The sequence below is a fragment of the Pipistrellus hanaki genome (genome assembly GCF_964339955.1).
Source record: "Pipistrellus hanaki genome assembly, chromosome: 3".
Classification (NCBI taxonomy): domain Eukaryota; kingdom Metazoa; phylum Chordata; class Mammalia; order Chiroptera; family Vespertilionidae; genus Pipistrellus; species Pipistrellus hanaki.
Window position 1 is genome coordinate 154,061,011 of NC_140505.1, and position 20,487 is coordinate 154,081,497.

The 20,487-nt window shown below is 41.5% G+C and overlaps 1 protein-coding gene across 3 annotated transcripts in view; it reads left to right on the forward strand.

Annotated features, from left to right (window-relative positions):
- DENND5B (DENN domain containing 5B) overlaps window positions 1–20,487 on the forward strand; it is a 152,265-nt gene that overhangs the window by 79,716 nt on the left and 52,062 nt on the right. For all 3 annotated transcript variants that reach the window (XM_084877839.1, XM_084877837.1, XM_084877838.1), the window contains 2 exons: window positions 896–1,550; window positions 15,743–15,930. In XM_084877839.1, coding sequence (XP_084733965.1) covers window positions 896–1,550; window positions 15,743–15,930 — 843 coding nt within the window. The remainder of the gene's footprint in view (window positions 1–895; window positions 1,551–15,742; window positions 15,931–20,487) is intronic.

The following is a 20,487-nucleotide window of genomic DNA, read 5'->3' on the forward strand; positions in this document are numbered from 1 at the left end:
GGCCTCGCTCATCAAGGCAGTTAGCAAGTGTTTGTTGACACTTTGACCAAAGTACGGGTAACTTTTCAGGCAAATTGTGTTTTCTTGCTAATGTGCGGATGGATTTGGGAAAACTTCTCACTTTTACATCAGATCAATGGCCAAGTCTGAAAAAAGGAAAAGAAAAGTATAATGTAATAATGTATGATAAAGTTATTTCAATTCAGAAGGCGTATTGAAATGTAAAAGTAAAAAGGGAATATATAAAACTTAATGATTCTATTTGGGTAGTTGAATTATAAGTTCTGTTTTTCTTAGTGTATTTCATATTTTCTTTAATTTCATTTCTTTTATTTAAAATACTTTTAGAAGAATTTTAAAGGCTCGATTCTAATTTCTTATCTTTTTAAGCATCTTAAATATAACATTTTTAGCTCCTTAGGCAATTTATTCCCAAATTTGACTGAATCGTGGTTAGTTCCCAAGACCCAGAGCACAATCTCTGCTGGAAATAACCTGGAATATCTGGTTTCCACCCTTCTGCTTCAGTAAATCAAAAATCATTCCACTTTCAACGCTTATTTTTCAAGGATGAAATATTATATTGTTCAAAAGAGATAAAACAACTTATTATCAAGTGAGCCTTCATCTGTTCCCTTATTTCTTTGAAACATTATCATCACTATTCTAAAAATAGTGCTTAAATGTTAAATATCTGTAAAGTGCCTTTGAGTATTTTGTCTTCAAGTCACTGATGTAGCAAATGTTCTAGATAAAGAAACTGGCTCAGAGTAGTTACATGATTTGCTGAAGGTCACAGGCTGGGATAGAGGTTTGCAAACTTTTTTTTTTTTTTTCTGGTTCGAAGTTATTCGCGCGCTGCATTCTGATGTTTCCCCCCCCTTTTCCTCCACAGCTGTGCATGCCGAAAGGGCTGTCTTTCAGAACACAGGCTGACAACAGAGACCCTCAGTTCCACTCGTTTATAATCACCCGAGAAGATGGTTCTCGCACCTACGGTTTTGTTCTCACTTTTTATGAGGAAGTTACAAGCAAGCAAATCTGCACAGCCATGCAGACACTCTACCAGATGCACAACGCCGAGCATTACGCTTCCTCCTCCTGCAGCATGGACTCGCTGGCCAGCAGCATCGACGAGGGAGATACGACTTCCCTTTCGAAACTCCAGCGATACAACTCCTACGACATCAGCAGAGACACCCTGTACGTTTCCAAAAGCATATGTTTGATCACGCCCCTGCCTTTCATGCAGGCCTGCAAGAAATTCCTCGTCCAGCTCTACCGAGCCGTTACCTCGCAGCAGCCACCCCCCTTGCCGCTGGAGAGCTACATCCATAACATTCTCTACGAGGTACCGCTCCCACCCCCAGGGAGGTCGCTGAAGTTCTATGGCGTTTACGAACCCGTCATATGCCAGAGGCCCGGGCCCAACGAGCTCCCCCTCTCCGACTACCCTCTGCGGGAGGCCTTCGAGCTCCTGGGGCTGGAGAACCTGGTGCAGCTGTTCACCTGCGTCCTCCTGGAGATGCAGATCCTCCTCTACTCACAAGGTAGGTCTGGCCTGGACTCTTGAGTCTCCCGGAAAAACTAGCACCTGTGCTCCCAGCTGCTGTATCTCCATGGGGTGTATTGTTAGAACCTCATAATGCACGGTCGGAAGTCTTTCCTGTTTTGTGTAAAAGGAGCAGGTGTAGGTGGGACCAGCGGCTGAGACATTACATCTCTTCAGGGTGGCAGTGGCTGTAGAGAAAAGCAGGAAAGAATTACAAAAGCGGTAACTTGGCTGACTTGTGTCTATTTTTTCATGGAAAGTCCCCTCCACCCCCACTTCCTGATAATACATAGTTATCCTGAAAGAAACAGTTCTTTTCATAATGGAAGTCAGAGAGTCCGGTTATTACCAGGAACATGTAGACGTTTCATTTTCTACAGCTTAGTAAAGGGTTCACGTCACAACACAGCTGACATTAGAAAGGGAGAAACGAAATTGTAAGGGCTCTACAGCTTCCTAAGGCAGCGGTTTCCAGCCTTTTCATCGTGTGGCACATATAAAATATTTAAATTGTGTGGCACAACAAAAACTTTTTTGGGGGCCAATGTGACCAAAAAAAAATAGGTATAATTTTGATTCATTCACATGGGACAGCTATTGTTGCATTGGCTGTTGTTACTGTTGTCATTTTTTATTTGACAGGGAAAAGAGGTCATTACTCCTGACCAAACAGTCAGGTGTTGCATATGTTAAATACACTTTGGGCACACGGGTTGATTGAAGAATGGCAGTCCGAAGGCAATCAGCGTTGGGTCTGTGCCTGTGGGTGATTCCACGTGGTGAGAGAAAGGGCACAGCCATGAAACTCTGTACTCTCCTGGGCCTAACAATTCCACCAGACTTATGTGGGGGCTTTTTGTTTTGTTCTTAATTCCAGAAGGAAGTTACCTTGGTGATACTTTTCATTCAAAGTTCTCCCAACACATACCTAAGAAACTAGCATAATGTGGGTTTTATTTTCTTTCACCAGTATGAATGTGAATTTGCAGAGGAAATAGAGATGCTGTGTCTTAATGGATAATGAATGGAAGGAGAGCATAAAATGGTACCTGTGCACTGATGAGCCCTCTGAGGAATGTGGCCCAGATATTTGGGTTTGCATTTTGCTAACGTGTGTTCAGGCGGAATCGAAGTTCACTCTCCTGACTGCTGCTGTCAGGCGTGTTTTACCCTGTTCCGGCTTTTCTCTCTGTTTCAGATGACAAGTGAGGCTGAGCCAAGTAGGCTATATTTGTCCTTCCCTGTCTTGTGTGTGTGTTGACACTGTTTATGTGTTGACAGCCTTCCACGGGGTTGTATTTTCTTCAGTTTATCCTACGTAATGCTCTTTGATAATGTGTCCCGGTGTCTCCATGCTTGTTGTCAGGAAGCTCTTCTCTCACGGCCAGTCTGCGTTCTTTCCTTTCCTCGCGCCTCCACTTTCTCAGTGCTCGCCATCACCTACGGATCACCCTTTGTATCTGAAAGGCTAACCTGAAGTAATTCTCCCTCCCTTTCTGTTTCTTCCTTTCTTGTGTAAACAATGTGTGATAATAACTTTATCATACATTATTTATTCCCTGAAGGGAGTAAGGATTAGAGAGTTGCTGAAGGGGACAGGGGCTTGGACCTTTAAAATGCTCAAGTATAGGAACTCATTAGAAAAGAGAATTTTAGATCCTAGATATACAGGTCATTTTCAGGGTCATATAGTTGAGTGTCCTCATGTTCTGGTTAGAAAGAATATTGGTTTTTGAAGTTATAACAACCCTGAGTTCAAATCTCTGCTCTGTCACTTACTGACTGTAACCATGGACAAGTTACATAATCTTCCTGAATGTTAAGTTCATGTTTATGGGGATGACTGTTTATTTCTTCTCCTCACACAATTTACTGTGAAGACTAAATAAGAAAACCTGTACAAAATACTTTGAGCATAATTGGCTCACTCTATGTTAGCCAATGTTGTTGTAATGATTAGTCCTATTAGTCCAACATAATCCTTTCTGAATTATGCATATCTTAAATTGTGAGGGTCTAATATATTACTGCATTTAAAGTATAACTTTGTTAAATAGTTAAGGCCTTTATTTCAGGGTTGAGAACCTAATAAATGTTCTCTTATACTGAATGTCATGCTTTTTTCTTTAAAATATATTTTTGTTGATTTCAGAGAGTAAGGAAGAGGGAGAGAGAGATATAGAAACATCAATGATGAGAATCATTGATTGGCTGTCTCTTGCATGCCCCCCACTGGGGATTGGGCCCCCAACCCAGGCATATACCCTAACTGGGAGTCGAATCCCATGACTTCCTGGTTCATAGGTCGATGCTCAATCACTGAGCCATGCCAGCCGGGCTATAATGTTTTTTGTTTTAAGAAAAAAACCTGTTATCTCACTTCCTCTTTTAAGTAGCACTTTATCTTTCATTGCTTGTGGTCTGTCCAGAGTGCTCATCTTTCTGCTCTGATTACGCTATCACAACTGATTTATGGAGTCTATTGAAAAGTTACAGTTGATTAATGTCTACCTATTTCATTTTCAAATGAAGAATGATTACTTATGAGCTTGTTTTTGTACTCAAATGAATATTTTTTGGTGACTTGATCTTATGTTTACAACAGGAGTGACTCTTGAGATTATAGAAGTATACATATATATATATATATATATATCTTTTAGGAGTGTCATACAAAAAAGTCTCATACAATAATTTTATAGTCACTTGCTACAATCACTGTATGTTAGGAATTGTACTATAAAGATGCCTTGTTCGTTTTGGTTTTATTCTCTACCTTTAATGCTCTCAGCAATGAGTTAGTACTGTTATCCGTCTTTTACCAAGGAGGAGGCGCAGGGATCCAAGGTCACACAGCTATTACATAATGTGGTGCAGCAAGAAATGGGATTCGCACCAATCTTTCTGCAGGGCACTTAACCGCCATGTTCACTGTGTTGGGCACTGCACTTAACCTTTCCTTCTCTGTCTCAATAAATTATTTTTAAGTTATAAACACATTCTGCAGGTCTATTGTGTAGATAACATGCTAACTAATTACAGAGTATTACGGAGTAGTGCATGCACATTTTAATATTGACAATGTTTCTCCCATTAGAGAAAGACAATTCATTTAAATGAATGAAATAAAAGAGTCATTGTGTTGATTTGTGCTCTGGTGCCCTCCTTCATTCTTCCTGGCTGTGTTAAGGGGGTTTTAATAGCATCTGATACTTCATTTCTTCTTCACTGATAAAGCTGTGCCATAAAATTTTAAAACATTGCAGGTGCTGGAAGATTACCATGAAACTGCAAAGTGAATCAAAGTAGATGTATGTCAGTGATGAAATTGTCTTTCTAGACTGATTTGAAATTCTGGTCACAGCCCATTCACACGATTCAGACTGTTATTTAGAGAGTGTGTACGTCACCGTCACTTGGTTGTGGAAACTAGCTAGACGTTTTAGGTAGAGAATGCACGCACCCAGGAGGTTAAAGCTCTTTTATTGGGACCCCAAAGTAGAAAAGAGCACATTCTTCTGCAGCCGGGAAATACCTGGAGCGAAGACAGGGAAGATCGGAGGGTGGTTCTCTTTTCAAAGAAACGGTGGAGGAATAAAAGATAGGGGAATTTAAACACCAGGGTCTAACTTTTGATACCAATAATTAAAGTCTCAGGAACATCTTTGGGCCTTGCTTACCTCCTTTGACTCTTCACAGTGGAAATAAGCAGTTCCCACAGCCCATACTGTACTGGCTGCCTGTGTGCCCACACAGCCTTCCTCTCTGCTCCCCTCCCTCCTGTAAGTTGGGCATGAATTTAACCTTGTCAGAAATAGAGCTACTTGAGGTTTTCTAGAAAAGGGGGGGAGTTTTCTAATCACAAGTTGCTGACCATACTGAACTGAACATCATAGCTTATTGGTCATGGAGTTTATAAATCATAAAAGCACAATTGATACTTTTTTTAAAATAGGATTTTTTTTGTTTTTTAATATATATTTTTATTGATTTCAGAGAGGAAGGGAGAGGGAGAGAGAGAGAGAAATATCAGTGATGAGAGAGAATCATTGATTGGCTGCCTTCTGCACGCCCCCTTCTGGGGACTGAGCCCACAACCTGGATGTGTGCCCTTGACCGGAATTGAACCCACGATCCTTCAGTCTGCAGGTTGACACTCTATCCACTGAGCTAAACTAGCTAGCGCAAAAATATGTTTTTATTGATTTTAGAGAGAGAAGAAGGGAGAGGGAGAGAGAAACATTGATGTGAAAGAGAAACATTGACCAGTTGCCTCCTGCATGCACCTGAACTGGTTTTTGAACCCACAACCTGGATAGGTGCCATGACCAGGAATTGAACTGGTCACCTTCTGGTGCATAGGATGTTGTTCAACCAACCAAGCCACATTGGCCAGGGCACAACTGATATTTTGATGGTAGAAAGTTGGTTCCTATGAACTGTATCTTAAAAGCAGCAGAGTATGATCAGCTTTGGCCAATATCTATATACTATTAGCTTTATTTTGTGACAATAAAGGGATCTTAATATTAAGACATTTAAAAATATATATATTCTTTTTATTCTTTTTTCTTTTTCTTTTTTCTTTTTTTTTTACAGAGAGGAAGGGAGAGGGATAGAGAGGGATAGTGAATTACATTTCTTCAGAGCAAGAGACAGGCTTCGCATTTCACAACACATAGCATTCAATAGTAGGCAAAGAGAAATGTAACTCACCAACCTAAATTGGTAGAGAATCTTCTGTTTCAAATCTCTCATAGTATTTTGAGCATTTGCATCCACCACTGAGAATGCAAAGATGAATCCAGAATGAGTCTCTATTCCTGTTAGGACTCATTTAGAGCCCCCACCCCCCGGGGCTGCCGGCATCCATCCAGTATAATACACCTGTCAGTCATGGGGAAGGGGTCCCCCTCCCCCCAGGAATCTTCCTCTGAGCCATCTGTAGTCTCTCTCTCTCTCTTTCTCTCGCTCTCTCAAATATATTTTATTGATTTTTTACAGAGAGGAAGGGAGAGAGAGAGAGAGCCAGAAACGTCGATGAGAGAGAAACATCGACCAGCTGCCTCTTGCACATCCCCTACTGGGGATGTGCCCGCAGCCAATGTACATGCCCTTGACCGGAATCGAACCTGGGACCTTTCAGTCCGCAGACCGACGCTCTGCCACTGAGCCAAACCGGTTTCGGCATAGTCTCTGTCTCTTGTTGGTAGACAAAACAGTTCCTGTTGGCATTTTGTGCCTCAGAGGGTATAAGAGGAATATGTCCAGATTCAACTCATCTCTGCTTTGCTGTAGCCTCCCTCCCGTGTCTACTCATTTCATGGAACCAGGTAGCCACTTTGGAAGGTGCACTCGGTAGTTCCAGTCACCTCCAGAACCTGGAAGAGGGGGTTCTTGTAATGGGCATCAACATGTCCAACTTTAACGTGTCAGAGTGATTTCCATAGGGCTGTGCCCTTTCAAAGTCCAGTTTTCCATTGCCCTTGAGTCAATAAAAAAACTCCCAAACATACATGCGTTTACCATTGTTCAGTTCTTCCATCACTGCTAGGAAAACAGCATGCAAATCAGCCCACTGAGCTGCTGTGATTTTCCCTTCCTTGATCACAGTGGTGGCCTCCCAGCCAGGGTGTTGTTCATTCTGCTTGGAACTGTCATTCATAAACCCAGAAGCTCTCTCTGTTGGTCATTTGAGAGGTGTTGATAAGGCACTGTCCACGTGATGATGGAAACTAGCAGCTCATCACTCAGTTCCAGAGCCCGTCCTGTGGGGAAGGAGGCTCCTGTGGTCGTATCTCAAATTCTCCTTGTAACAGGATCCCAGTATAGACCATTTCCATTTTATTAGGGAACACTCCTGAGCATTGCCTTCCCTCATTAGAGTGTTTTTCTTGACCTCATGGTTATTTCATGTTTCAAGATTATTTTATGTGTTGAAGTCATAGGGACAGTTTAGGTTAATGTTCAATAGCAAGCTAATAAATGCCGCTCAAATGACACATCTTTAGTCCAGCATCCCAAGAGTTGTCACTGGCAGATGCTCACAGACTTTTGCCATAAGTGCCAGTCTGTGCTCCGCCAAGGGCTACTGCACAGTTTGTTTGCACCAGCACTCCAGCTTCCTTCCTGTATCGGCAGGCCCAGGCAGTCTTATTTCCATTTATCACATCCAATTAGTGTTGCTTGAGGGGTGCTTTACATGCCTCTGTTTTACTTCTGGGGGAAGCATTCCCATTTAGACATAATATCCATTCCATAAAACATTCCCATAATCGCTGTTTAAACATTGCAGTTTTCACCTAAACTTCCACCTTAATCCTAACCTTAATGTTTTTATATTCTATCAAAGTAATTGTAGCCTGCATTGCTTCACTAAAGGATTTTGGTAGCATAGCGCATTCAGGGGTCCCAGAAACATCTCAAACCTCCCCCGCCTCCCACTGTTTTACCCACTTTTGTTCTCCTCGCCCCCTCCCCTTCCCCCCCACTCCCCACTATTTTACCCACTTTTGTGCATTTGGCTTTAAGTTCCCAGCAGGGGTTGAGCCAGGAGACCCTGATCCTTTTGTCAGTCTCTCTCTTGATTACTCTGATTATTGCCCCAGGGCCTGTGCCATTCTATATCTGGTTTCTCATTAGAATCTTTGCCTTTCCTATGTTTTAAATTTCTCCAAATTTAAACTTCACTTGGTTGGGGACCTTTAATGTAGGGGTCCCTTTGATCTACCCAATCTTATATAGTAGTGCTATATAAGACCTTTGTTTCAAGCACATCAATGTTCCTTTTATTCATCCTATTTGTTTATTTATTTATTTGGGGTTCTGTGCACTTCCTGGACTTGTAAGTCTATTTCTTTCACCAGCTAGGGGAAGTTTTCGGTCATTATTTCTTCAAATAGGTTTTTAATATGTTGCTCTTTCTCTTCTTCTGGCACCCCCATAATTTGGATGTTGGTATTCTTGAGGTTATCCCAGAGGCTTCTTTATTTTTGGATTCTTTTTTCTTTTTTGGTTGAGTATTTTTTGCTTCTTTGTATTTCAAATCTTTGACTTGATTCTTACGTTCCTCTAGTCTGCTGTTGGATCTCTGTATATTATTCTTTATTTCAGTCAGTGTATGCTTAATTTCTAGTTGGTCCTTTTTCATATCCTCAAGGGTCTCACTAAATTTATCAGCCTTTTCTAGAAAATTCTTTAAAAACCTTATAACCATGGTTTTGAACTCTATATCTAGTAGTTTGCTTTCCTCCATTTCTTTCACTTGTGACCTGTTTGTATTTGCATTTTGGCTGCTTGGCTTTGTGTGCTAGGTGTCGTATAGGGTCCGGTGGCTCAGCTTCCCCAGTTACCTGAGGTGGACACTCTTGGTGCACCCCTTTGTGGGCTTTATGCACAGTCTTATTATAATTAAGCCTTGATTGTTGTTGGTATCACTGGGAGGAATTGGCATCCAGGCCAATTGGCTGTGAGGATCAGCTGTGTATATGATGGGAGAACTGTGCTGGAGACACCCTTATGGGGAAAGACTTACTTCAGTGGGGCTTTGGTGCTCACTGAGTCTGCCCCCTGAGTGTGTCCCTTATGTATAAGAGGTGTTGTAGTCTGGATGGTCCCACTCTGACCACTGGATACACTGGCTCTTGGATTTCTAAGTAAGTGCTAATTAAGCCTCTGCCTGAGGCCACCCAGCAGGAGCCATTGCAAGAACTACAGATTTCTCTTCTTTGTTTGGGTTTTGGAGGTGCCCAGATAAGGCCCAGCTGTGAAGCAGTGCAAGCTGCTGTGGAGCCTAGGGCCTTCTTTTGGATGTTCTGGGTCTCTGACTCAGCTTCAGTTTGTTAGGTAATTTTAGATTTAAAGGGCCATGCCATTCATATGCAAAGACCTCTGCACACAGCTTGAATTGGGCAGTCTCAGGGCAAAGCAAAGAGCTATGGCTGATCCTCAGCCCTGCCTTTAGAGGCCCTTGGGTCTCAGTGTCCTGTGGTAATCGCTGCAGGCACCTCTGAAAGAAAGCTGCCCTCGAGTTCCGCCCAATGCCAGAAAGTTCAGTTTCTCCCCGTATGAGTCTGCATCCCCGGAGTCTCACCTGGAACTGGAGTTCAGAGCAGTTGGGAGCTTGTGTCTCCCTCCAGATTGAAAAAGACAATTGCAAGGCATGTATGGGAGTGGGGGGATGTACACATATAGTACCTTAATAAAAAAAAATGGAGCCGAAACCGATTTGGCTAAGTGGATAGAGCGTCGGCCTGTGGACTGAAAGGTCCCAGGTTTGATTCTGATCAAGGGCCTGTACCTTGGTTGCGGGCACATCCCCAGTGGGGGGTGTGCAAGAGGCAGCTGATCAATGATTCTCTCTCATTGATGTTTCTAACTCTCTATCCCTCTCTCTTCCTCTCTGTAAAAAAATCAATAAAATATATATATTTTTAAATGGGGGGGGAAAAAAAGAAAAAGACAACTGTGTCCTCAGTTGCCAGCCCTTCCCGCATGCGCGCGCACCTCTATACCTCTGCACTTTACTTCCACAACTCCTCTGTGCTTTTCTCTTTCCTTCTAGTTGTAGAATTTCCACTCAGCCAGCCTTCCTTTGGTCAGGATGATGTCCGTTTTGTCTTTTAGTTGTAGTTTTGAAGTGGTTTTGCGAAGCAGCAATTTCAGGTGTTTACCTATGCCGTCATCTTCCTTTTTCCTCTTTGTTTTGTTCCTATCAATGTTTGCTTTATTCATCTGATTTCTTTTTTCTTTTTTTTTAAATATATTTTATTGATTTTTTCACAGAGAGGAAGGAAGAGGGATAGAGAGCTAGAAACATCGATGAGAGAGAAACAGACCAGCTGCCTTCACACCCCCTACCAGGGATGTGCCCAAATGTACATGCCCTTGACTGGAATTGAACCTGGAACCTTTCAGTCCACAGACCAACAATCTATCCACTGAGCCAAACCGGTTTCAGCTTCACCTGATTTCTTTTTCTTTTTTTTTTAAAAAAAATATATATTTCATTGATTCTCTACAGAGAGGAAGAGAGAGGGACAGAGAGCTAGAAACGTCGAGAGAGAAACATTGATCAGCTGCCTCCTGTACACCCCTCATGGGGATGTGCCCGCAACCAAGGCACATGCCCTCGACCGGAATCGAACCTGGGACCCTTCAGTCCGCAGGCTGACTTTCTATCCACTGAGCCAAACCGGTTTCAGCTTCACCTGATTTCTTAATAACTGTTTAAAAATTTCCACTCTGCTGGGGATGAGTTCCTTAACTCTCTCCCCTGCCTCTTGGCATTTTCTTGTTAAATAATCTAATGTTTTTATTAGCATTTGAAAGATTCATGAGCGGAAGCTGAGACAGCAAATCTGACCTATTTTGTGGCAATAAAGTTACACAGGTGCCGTTGCACTATTTATCATGACCAGAATAATGGGCATATTCAGTGGGTGAATATCCCAATTATCATAAAGCCAATTCCACACAGTATGAATCATATCAACTGCTTCCTCTGGGGTGTTGCACTTGGCATTGGTAGGGGGAGTTGGCAGTCCCCCTTCTCAGGGCAAACAGACTTAACAGTAGCTTTCATCCAATCTACCAGGCTGGCTGTTCCCTCAGGGTTAGCCTGCCGTGTGTCTGGATCGTGGCAAGCTGTCTATGACCGTCCCATAGTTAGCTGTGGGTATTGCAAAAACCCAAGTTTTGGAGCATTCTCATCCATTTTTCTAAACATTGCTTCCATTCCTCTTTAAAAAAAAAAAAAAAAAAAAAAGTCTTTTTGAAACACTAATAAAGCATGTAAATCTGTCTTGCTCCATTTTCCATATCTCTCAGCCGCTTTTCCTGTCTCTGCCTCTGTGCTGCATCTTGGGTGATTTCTCCATATCTGTGTCCAAGATTATTCTATTTTTTGCCTGCATTTAATTTGCACTTAACCCTTCCTTTGACATTTTAATCTCCATGGCCTATAAACAGTCCTGGTCTTTAGTTCTTCCTTTAAGTTCCTTAAACATACATACTTGATATTCTTTCTCAGATAAGTTTCAGTATCTGATGGGTTGTATATCGAGGATATATTCCTCCACGAAGGCTTTCTTTTTCCTTTCACCGGGCATCTGAGTTCACGGGCAACACGAGTTTACTTGGAATTAAAATTTTCGGCTTAGCAGTTTCTTTGGGACATACAGATAGCATAAATTTGGGCACCGAACATACTGGAAAGCTGGCCGGAAGATAGGAATTCTCAGGTGGGCTCCTTTTCTTTTCCTCCCAGAGCAAGGCAGAGCAGACAACTTTCCTGGGCAGTACCTACAGGCCTTTTTGTGTATGTGTTACCATTTTGTTTGTTTGTTTTCCTGTCTTGATCTCTTTTCTCTGAGGTTTTTAACCCTCTTTGGGTCCTAGCTTTATGCAAGAGGATCTACTGTCTGGCGAAGGAAAAATAAATCATATATACCACTCTCTCAGTGTCTAGTAAAAGAGGGGAAATTGATTTTCACTTCCCACGTGCAAATTTTTCATAGTCAAAGCAAGAACATAGCCCCGGGTGCTAGTTTCCATTATTTAAGGATTTGTATTTTCTATGACATTGAACATTTTTTCCATCAACTGTAAATAAAGTAGCCACGCTGTGAGGGGTTTGATTCAACTGCTTAAAATCCTCTGCCTTTCAGCCTAAGTCCAATCAGGAGACAGATTAAACTACACAATAATTTAAACAAAGGAGTGTAATGTGAAGAGTGGAGTATACTAACTAGGAAATTAACTCTAAAGACTCGAAGGAAACGCTACTGGGTACGTTAGGAATGACAGAGTTGGAAGTGGAGGCTCCACTTCCCAAGACTGAGGCTCATTCCTCGTTGAAGGAAGTGTGGTTGCAGTTCATTAGATGGTGGAGAAGGTCAGTGGGTTGGCTAGGCCTGAGTTCATCCTCAAACGTCAAGGAAGTAGAAAAGCATCTCCCAGGCACAAGTGAGCTGTGGGTAGTGAACAGGCAGGCACATAGAAATTGTCAGGGCGCCACTGTGGGTATGAGATCTGAGTGTGCACGGAGAGTCATGCGAAGGTGACCACCGGCCCATCTCTGAGACAGCCTACGTCGGGCATGTGGCTGGGGCAGTGCACCACCAGATGTGCACCTCACATAGCGGCACTCCTGATCAACATGCAGCAGGAGCAGGGACAAGCACAACACTGCACTCTGAACTGAGAAAAAAACCCTGCCTCCTGCAGTGCCCTCTGCTGCTGAGACTCAACGTGTGCTCACTGTGAAAGAAATGCTTACAGGCCCGTTGTCATAGGCCATGTTCTGAGTGAATTTGGAGCTGAGAGGCAATACACAGATCACTGGTACAGGAGCTGTATAATAGAGAAGGGAATAAGAAAGCAGTGCCTGACCTCCGGGAACTGATCTAGCTCTCACAAGTCGGCCTCACTGTTATTACAAACTGTTCTGATGCTCAAAACTAAGCCATGTGCTCCCATGAAATATGAATGGTCCCATAAGAACATCCACTTTCAGTAAGGTCACTGTGCAACCCACACAATACCAAGAGTCCTCCTCTCTTGCTAAATTAGTAGCTGCTGCTTCACTTCCTTACCAATCACAGCTTTGTCCCCCACTTCAGTCTGCCCTTCCTATAGATCAGATTTGCTGAGATGCCCAGTGATAAATTGTCCCGATTTCTGACAGCATCCAAGTGAAAGCAAGTCTCTACTACTCCCTTAGACCCAGGCCAGAATTATCCAACAACGCCCAAATCCTATAATAGGTTTCTCTAAATCCTCTTACTAAGATATCCCTCAATTCTCTAGGGTGTGCCTTCTTCCGCTCTGCAATGAGTAATAAATAAATCCAACTATTCAAATACAGGTGTGCTCTTGGGGGTTTTGACTGAAGAGCATTGACAGAATAAATGATTGCTAAGTGTATCTTTTTTCAATCATTTTTTTATTTTTCAATTGCAGTTGACAATGTTATGTTAGTTTCAGGTGTACATCCCAGTGATTAGACATTGTATAACTTACTAAATGATCATCCCAATAAATCTCATACCCATATGACACCATACACAGTTAATACAATATTATTAACTATATTCCCTATACTTCACCATGACCATTCTGGAACTACAGATTTGTAGTTCTTAATCCCTTCACCCCTTTTACCATCTCTTCTACCCATATCCCATTTGGCAACTGTCAACTTTCTCTCTTATCTTGTGAGTCTGTTTCTAGTCTGCTTATTGATTTATTTTGTTTTTAAGATTCAGTTGTTGATAGGTATGTATTTGTTGCCATTTTACTGTTCATATCTTTTTTCTTCTTCTTCTGAAAGAAGACCCTTTAATATTTCATATAATACTGGTTTGGCGGTAATGAACTCCTTTACCTTTTTCTTATCTGGAAGCTCTTTTTATCTATCCTTCAATTCCAAAATGATAGCTTTGTTGGATAGAGTAATCTTGGTTGTAGGTCCTTGCTTCTCATCACTTGGAATATTTTGTGCCATTCCCTTCTGGCCTGCATAGTTTATGTTGAGAAATCAGATGACAGTCTTATGGGAACTCTCTTATAGGTAACTAACTGCTTTTCTCTTGCTGCTTTTAGGATTCTCTTTATCTTTAACCTTGCATTTTAATAAAACTTATATAAAGCATCAATGACAGAGTGATTTAAAAGGATAGTTTATTTGTAATTATGTGAGGTGATAAATATTAACTAATGATATCATTTTGCAATATATAGACACATTAAATCATCATGTACTTATAAAACTAATAGAGTGTTATATGTCAACTATATCTCAGAATTAGGGAGAAAGGATACTTTAATATTGTAGACAGTTTTTAGTTTTGATAAATTAGTTCATGTAAACAAAACACAATAAAATAAAATAAAATAAAATAAAATAAAATAAAATAAAATAAAATAAAAACCAACCTTTAATTTTCTGGTAACTTTTCACTTTGTCCCCAGGTTTGATAGTTCTATGGTTGGGGGTTAAATATAGAAAGTGTGATTATAAATACATATATCTGTTGATTTCTTGTACCTACAAAATGAAGTTTAACAAAATATAATCTGAATAATTATATATCCTATTAAATAAGAGAGTAATATGCATATTGACTGTCACCCAACACACAAGATGGCCGCCCCCATGTGGTCAAAGATGGCCGCCCCCATGTAGACACAAGATGGTCTGCAGGGGAGGGTAGTTGGGGTTACCAGGCCAGCAGGGGCAGGCAGTTGGGAGGGACCAGGCCTGCAAGGGATGACAGTTGGGGTCATCAGTCATATAGGGGAGGGCAGTTAGGGTAACTGGGCTGGCAAAGGAGGGCAGTTGGGGACAACCAGGCCTGCAAAGGAGGGCAGTTGGGGGCAACCGCCCTCAGGGGAGGGCAGTTGGGGGCGACCAGGACTTGAGTGGAGGGCAGTTGAGGGGGACCAGGCTTGCAGGGGAGGACATCTAGGGGTGACCAGGCTGGCAGGGGAGGGCAAGTAGGGGTGACCAGGCCAGCAGGGGAGGGCAGTTGGGGATAATGAGGCCAGCAGGGGAACAGTTAAGCATTGATCAGGCTGGCAGGAGAGTGGTTAGGAGGTGATCAGACTAGCAGGCAGAAGTGGTTAGGGGCAATCAGGCAGGCAGGCGAGCGGTTGGGAGCCAGCAGCTCTGGATTGTGAAAGGGATGTCCAGATTGGAGAGGGTGCAGGCTGGACTGAGGAACATACACACCCTCCGTGCATGAATTTTGTGCACGAATTTTGTGCACTGAGCCTCTACTACAAGAAATGAAAGCCTTTGAATTTGGGGATTATATAGATGTGCGTGTATACAAGAAGTGATCAGTAGCTATATTCTGGTACACTTTAAATGAGAGAAGTGCCAAGAGCCAGTTCACTTAGTTCTTGTTTCCTCCACATTTCAAGGGAATGTAAATTCACACATCGGTGATGTCAGAAGCAAAGAATATGATGATGTGTCCCACCTATCCATCTTCTCTTAAAACGACTCAAATGAAACCATTTAACTCTTTAATTATGGTGGGATAGAAGTGACCTATTTTCTGTGTGGTCATAAAAAAAGATTCTATTAGCATAAGAATTTTTTTGGAAATTGATACTTTCAAGCTCAATGCCATGACTGTGTTTTTACTTGGAATCTTCCCCTCCGTGTTTCCTTGTTCTGTGCAGATTACCAACGCCTGATGACTGTGGCGGAAGGCATCACCACACTCTTGTTCCCATTTCAGTGGCAGCATGTGTATGTGCCCATCCTCCCTGCTTCTCTGCTACATTTTCTTGATGCTCCTGTCCCTTATCTGATGGGTCTTCAGTCAAAAGAAGGAACTGACCGTTCCAAACTAGAGCTTCCTCAAGAGGTAAAAGTTATAATGAATGATGACGCATTTGCTGTTGGTTGATTTAGGTCAGGGATACTTTCCTCAGATAGCATTGCCCTTGTCCAAACCCTGTCTGTCTCTGTTCCCAATCTCTCCCGTAGGTTTAGGGCAGAGCCCGAGCCGTAGAGCTATAGACTGCAGATCCTGACTTCTGGTGGTTCCTGTGACAGTGGTTAATGGAACCTGGCGCAAAGCAGGACGATGGCATATAAATTTGTGAAGATGCAACAATAGCCGTGTTACTTAATTGCTCTATTATTCCAGTGACATTTTATTTCCTTTCCCCGATACACATTGTACATTTTGTTTCTAAAACAGTGCAGCCCAATTTTAACATCCTTTGAAATCATTGTATTAATTGAGGTGAATTTGATTCTTGACCTTCCATCAAATGAAAAGTAACATCTTCCAGCAAACTAGGGATAATGGAAATAATCAAGTGTTTTAGTATTCTTTGTTTTTGGCCTAAGGCTAGTTATCAACTTTTTCTAAGTGTCAGCTTAGCTAGTTGGTAGAGATAAGAGTTCTAACCCCTAGTTTTTAGGCCCCTTCAGGTTACTATGCTTTCTGTGGGTTGTATTTTCCAACATTATTTAAGAAGAAAGTAAACAGGAACTTTTGAAAGCATTTTAAATCTGGTTTGTAGCTGTTGTTTACAGTCCTCAGAATTATAGTGTTAAGCCTTTGAAATGAAACATCGATGAGTGTCATGACCTATTAAAAAACATAAAATGGTTAATTACATTATTAGCTCTTTAATTAGCACCTTTCTTAATAAAATCTTTTATGCTGTGCTTCACTTTTTTTTTCTTATTTCCCATAGAATGTCTCATTTTAATAAGTGAATTTAAAATTAACACACTAAGCTGTAGCCATTATATGCAGTAATGATTTCTCTAATCATCCATTGCTTACTTTATTCTACTGAACATTTTCCTACCAAAATTAGCATTTTTGTTCTGGGGAAAATAAGCATGATTCAGATAATATGAAACACACATGCAGACTGTCTTGGTCTTTTTAAGCTTTATTGTATGCTTTCTGCTTTTGCCTCCCTATTACGCTTCTTTTTTTCTGTTACCTGAATGCTCTTGTTTTCTCTCTTATTAAATTAATCTCAGGCCGAAGCCGGTTTGGCTCAGTGGTAGAACGTCTACGGACTGAAAGGTCCCAAGTTCGATTCCGATCAGGGGCATGTACGTTGGTTGCGGGCACATCCCCAGTAGGGGGTATGCAAGAGGCAGCTGGTCGATGTTTCTCTCTCATCGATGTTTCTAGCTCTCTGTCTCTCTCCCTTCCTCTCTGTAAAAATCAATAAAAATATATTTTTTTAAAAAAATTAATTAATCTCAGTATCGTGATGGCTTAAAGACATAAATCCTTTAAATTTTCAAGGAAAAAGAAATAGACTAGCCAAATGCATTTTGTTTTAAAGTCTTAAACAGTGACATGTTTTAGTTTCTTGAGTATCTGGTCTATTTGTATCATCTGGTTAATCAGATGATACTTTATGAGATCCTTTGTTTATATATAAATATTATTCCATTTTTTTGCATGAGTAATAATAGTTGAGGATTTTAAGATACTACCGCCCCAGCTGTTTTGGCTCAGTGGATAGAACATCGGCCTTCGGGCTGAAGGATCCCGGGTTCGGTTCTGGTTAAGGGCACATGCCAGACACATGCCAAGTTGTGGGCTCGATCCTCAGAACAGCAGCATGCAGGAGGCAGCCAATCAATGATTCTCTCTCATCATTGATATTTCTATCTTTCCCTCTCTCTCCCTCTCTGAAGTCAATAAAAATATATTTTTTTAAAAATACTGCCTTGATGTAGTTGGGAAATCTTTCTGTCTCTGTCTGTGTGTATCCTCTGACTCTAAAGATAAACTTAAAATTTTTGTAAGTTTTACAGTAATATCTAATTTTTATTTATTAAATCACCAGTGTTCCATAAATGCACATACCCATCTATTTATTCATGGAGTAGAATATCGATAATATGAAATTACTTCAATCAGCTGTGACAATAGCAGTGCTTCTGTATAGAAAGTATAAATTAGTACATGGCTTTCAGAGGAAAGTGTATCACTTTGCTCTGGTATCATTTTATAATGAGATGAAGTCATTTACTTCACATAATTTTGGGAGGAAATAGGTATAAAAATAGCCATTTTTAAAAAAAAGTACATAAATATGCTCACTAGTAATAGTCACCACCACCACCACCTTTTTCTGAAAACTGTAAAGTAAAATAATAGCTAAAAATAACAATAACAAGGCTTCTTAGAATAGTTGTGAAAATGTTTACAAAATGGTTGTTTTAAGAACGTATGATTTTAGTTGTTAGTTGACTGATGTTACTACAATACATAGACTTAGAATTAACCACCCACTCCCTTTCCCCATGATCCCAAATGATGGGCACAGGGAACTGTTTGTTGTTGTTTGTTTCGGGGATTGGGGATGATGGTGGAAGGATATAGCACTGAGGAATAATTGCATAGGATGACACCTTACTTTAAAAAAATATATATATTTATTGATTCAGAGAATAAGGCGGAGGGAGAGATAGAAACTTTTTTTTTTTTAAAATATATTTTATTGATTTTACACAGAGAGGAATTGAGAGGGACAGAGAGCTAGAAACGTCGATGAGAGAGAAACATCGACCAGCTGCCTCCTGCACACCCCCTACTGGGGATGTGCCCGCAACCAAGGTACATGCCCTTGACCGGAATCGAACCCGGGACCTTTCAGTCCGCAGGCCGACACTCTATCCACTGAGCCAAACCGGTCCCGGCGAGATAGAAACTTTAATAATGAGAATCACCAGTCAGTTGCCTCCTGTATGCCCCCTTCTGGGGATCAAACCTGCAACCCAGGCATGTGCCCTTGACCAGAATTGAACCCGGGACTCTTCAGTCTGCAGGCCGACACTGTCCACGGAGCCAAACCAGCTAGAGTGCTTCAATAAATTTTTATAACAAAAGTTCTCATTTCCCATTTCTACTTTGTGTGAAAGCCCCAACTTGAGTTCTTCTCTCCAGACACAGAGAGTCTCGTGGGAACACAGAGCCAGGCCAGTAGCCTTGCCATACACTTTCAGCTCAGCAGTGATGACATGAGCATAGCAAGCTTTAAATTTTCCCAAAATGCATCAGGAGAAGGTGAGGAATAAAAAAGGATAGCAGGAAGGCCTTAAATGGAAGCAGTACAAAATGGAAGTGGTGTGAGGTTGCTGGTTAACATTTAGATTAACAAGGTAGTGGATTTTTTCTTCCATTTTAAAGATGTTGAATCATCCGTTTGAATTATGGTGACCTACTTTCCCCCTGTAAGCTTTTCAATATAGCCTGCTTTCTAGAGACTAAAACACATGTAAAGATTTGGATTTAAAAAAAGCTGTAAGCAGCACTACTGTCTTCAGCAAGATGTGACTCAAGCTCTTCTTCTGTTGACACTGGAGAAGAGGAAAGGTGTCAGGAAAAAAATCCCTTAAGCCACCAGGCTCCTTGAGAATGCATATCTGAGACAGGTGTCAGGAAGTCACCTGCCTTTTTTGGGCCTCAGTTTCTCCGTCGGCAGAACTAATGGGTTAGACTCAAAGGCTACGCCACACTTGAAGAAGTTACTGTTGGTTCTCTGTTTTTAGATGAAGATATGTTGCGTTTGTATTGAGCTTGATTTGGAACTTTGCTATTCTTCTTGCTTATCAATTTCTAACATGAAGAGAAAAAGAGAAAAACAGAGATCCAACTGTTGGCTCTCCTGTTTTCACCTTTCCTCAGCATTCAGGATCCGAGGACCATGTGAATTCTCCCCTTGCTGACCTGGGAGGCGGGCGTGAGGGTGGGGCTGGGGGGTGGGGGGGAGATGGGGAAACACAGATGAAGCTTTCTATTCTGTTTGTTGACTTGCACCCCATGTCCTGTGTTCAGCCCCTCCTGCAGTCAGGATCAGTTTTATGTGTCCCTTCCCTCCCCAGACTAGGGTTTTGCAGTCTTCCTTTATACTCACAACCTAGTTCAGATTAAGAGGGTCTAAACAGTAAGAGAAAAATACCATTTTGGAGCCTACTATAATCAAGTACCTGAGAGATAATCAAAATGTTATGCAGCGCGTGGCTCCTTGAATTTTCCATATCTACTTGAAAAATATTTAAAAGTCCTTTTGTTGAAAATAAAAACATTTCCTCTGATTTCTATCTCCTCTTTTCCTCAACTCAGAAATATCAGGATCCTGAGTCAGCTCTTAATTATTCAAAGGTTAATTATTTATCGTTCTCTAAGCACTGCTTCTGCCACCTCCCTCTGCCTCCTGTTCTTACCTAATAACTTCTGAAATGGGTTTGTTGTCTAAGAGGTTGAAGCTCATTTGGGATAAAGTAAAAATGTGTGGATTTGCTGTGATTTTGGATTGCCAATTTTATCCCATTTCTTCCCCTCCCCCGGGGTGGGGGTGGGGGAGTACTATAGCTGCTAATTTTTAAAAAAATATATTTTATTGATTTTGTGCAGAGAGGAAGGGAGAGAGAT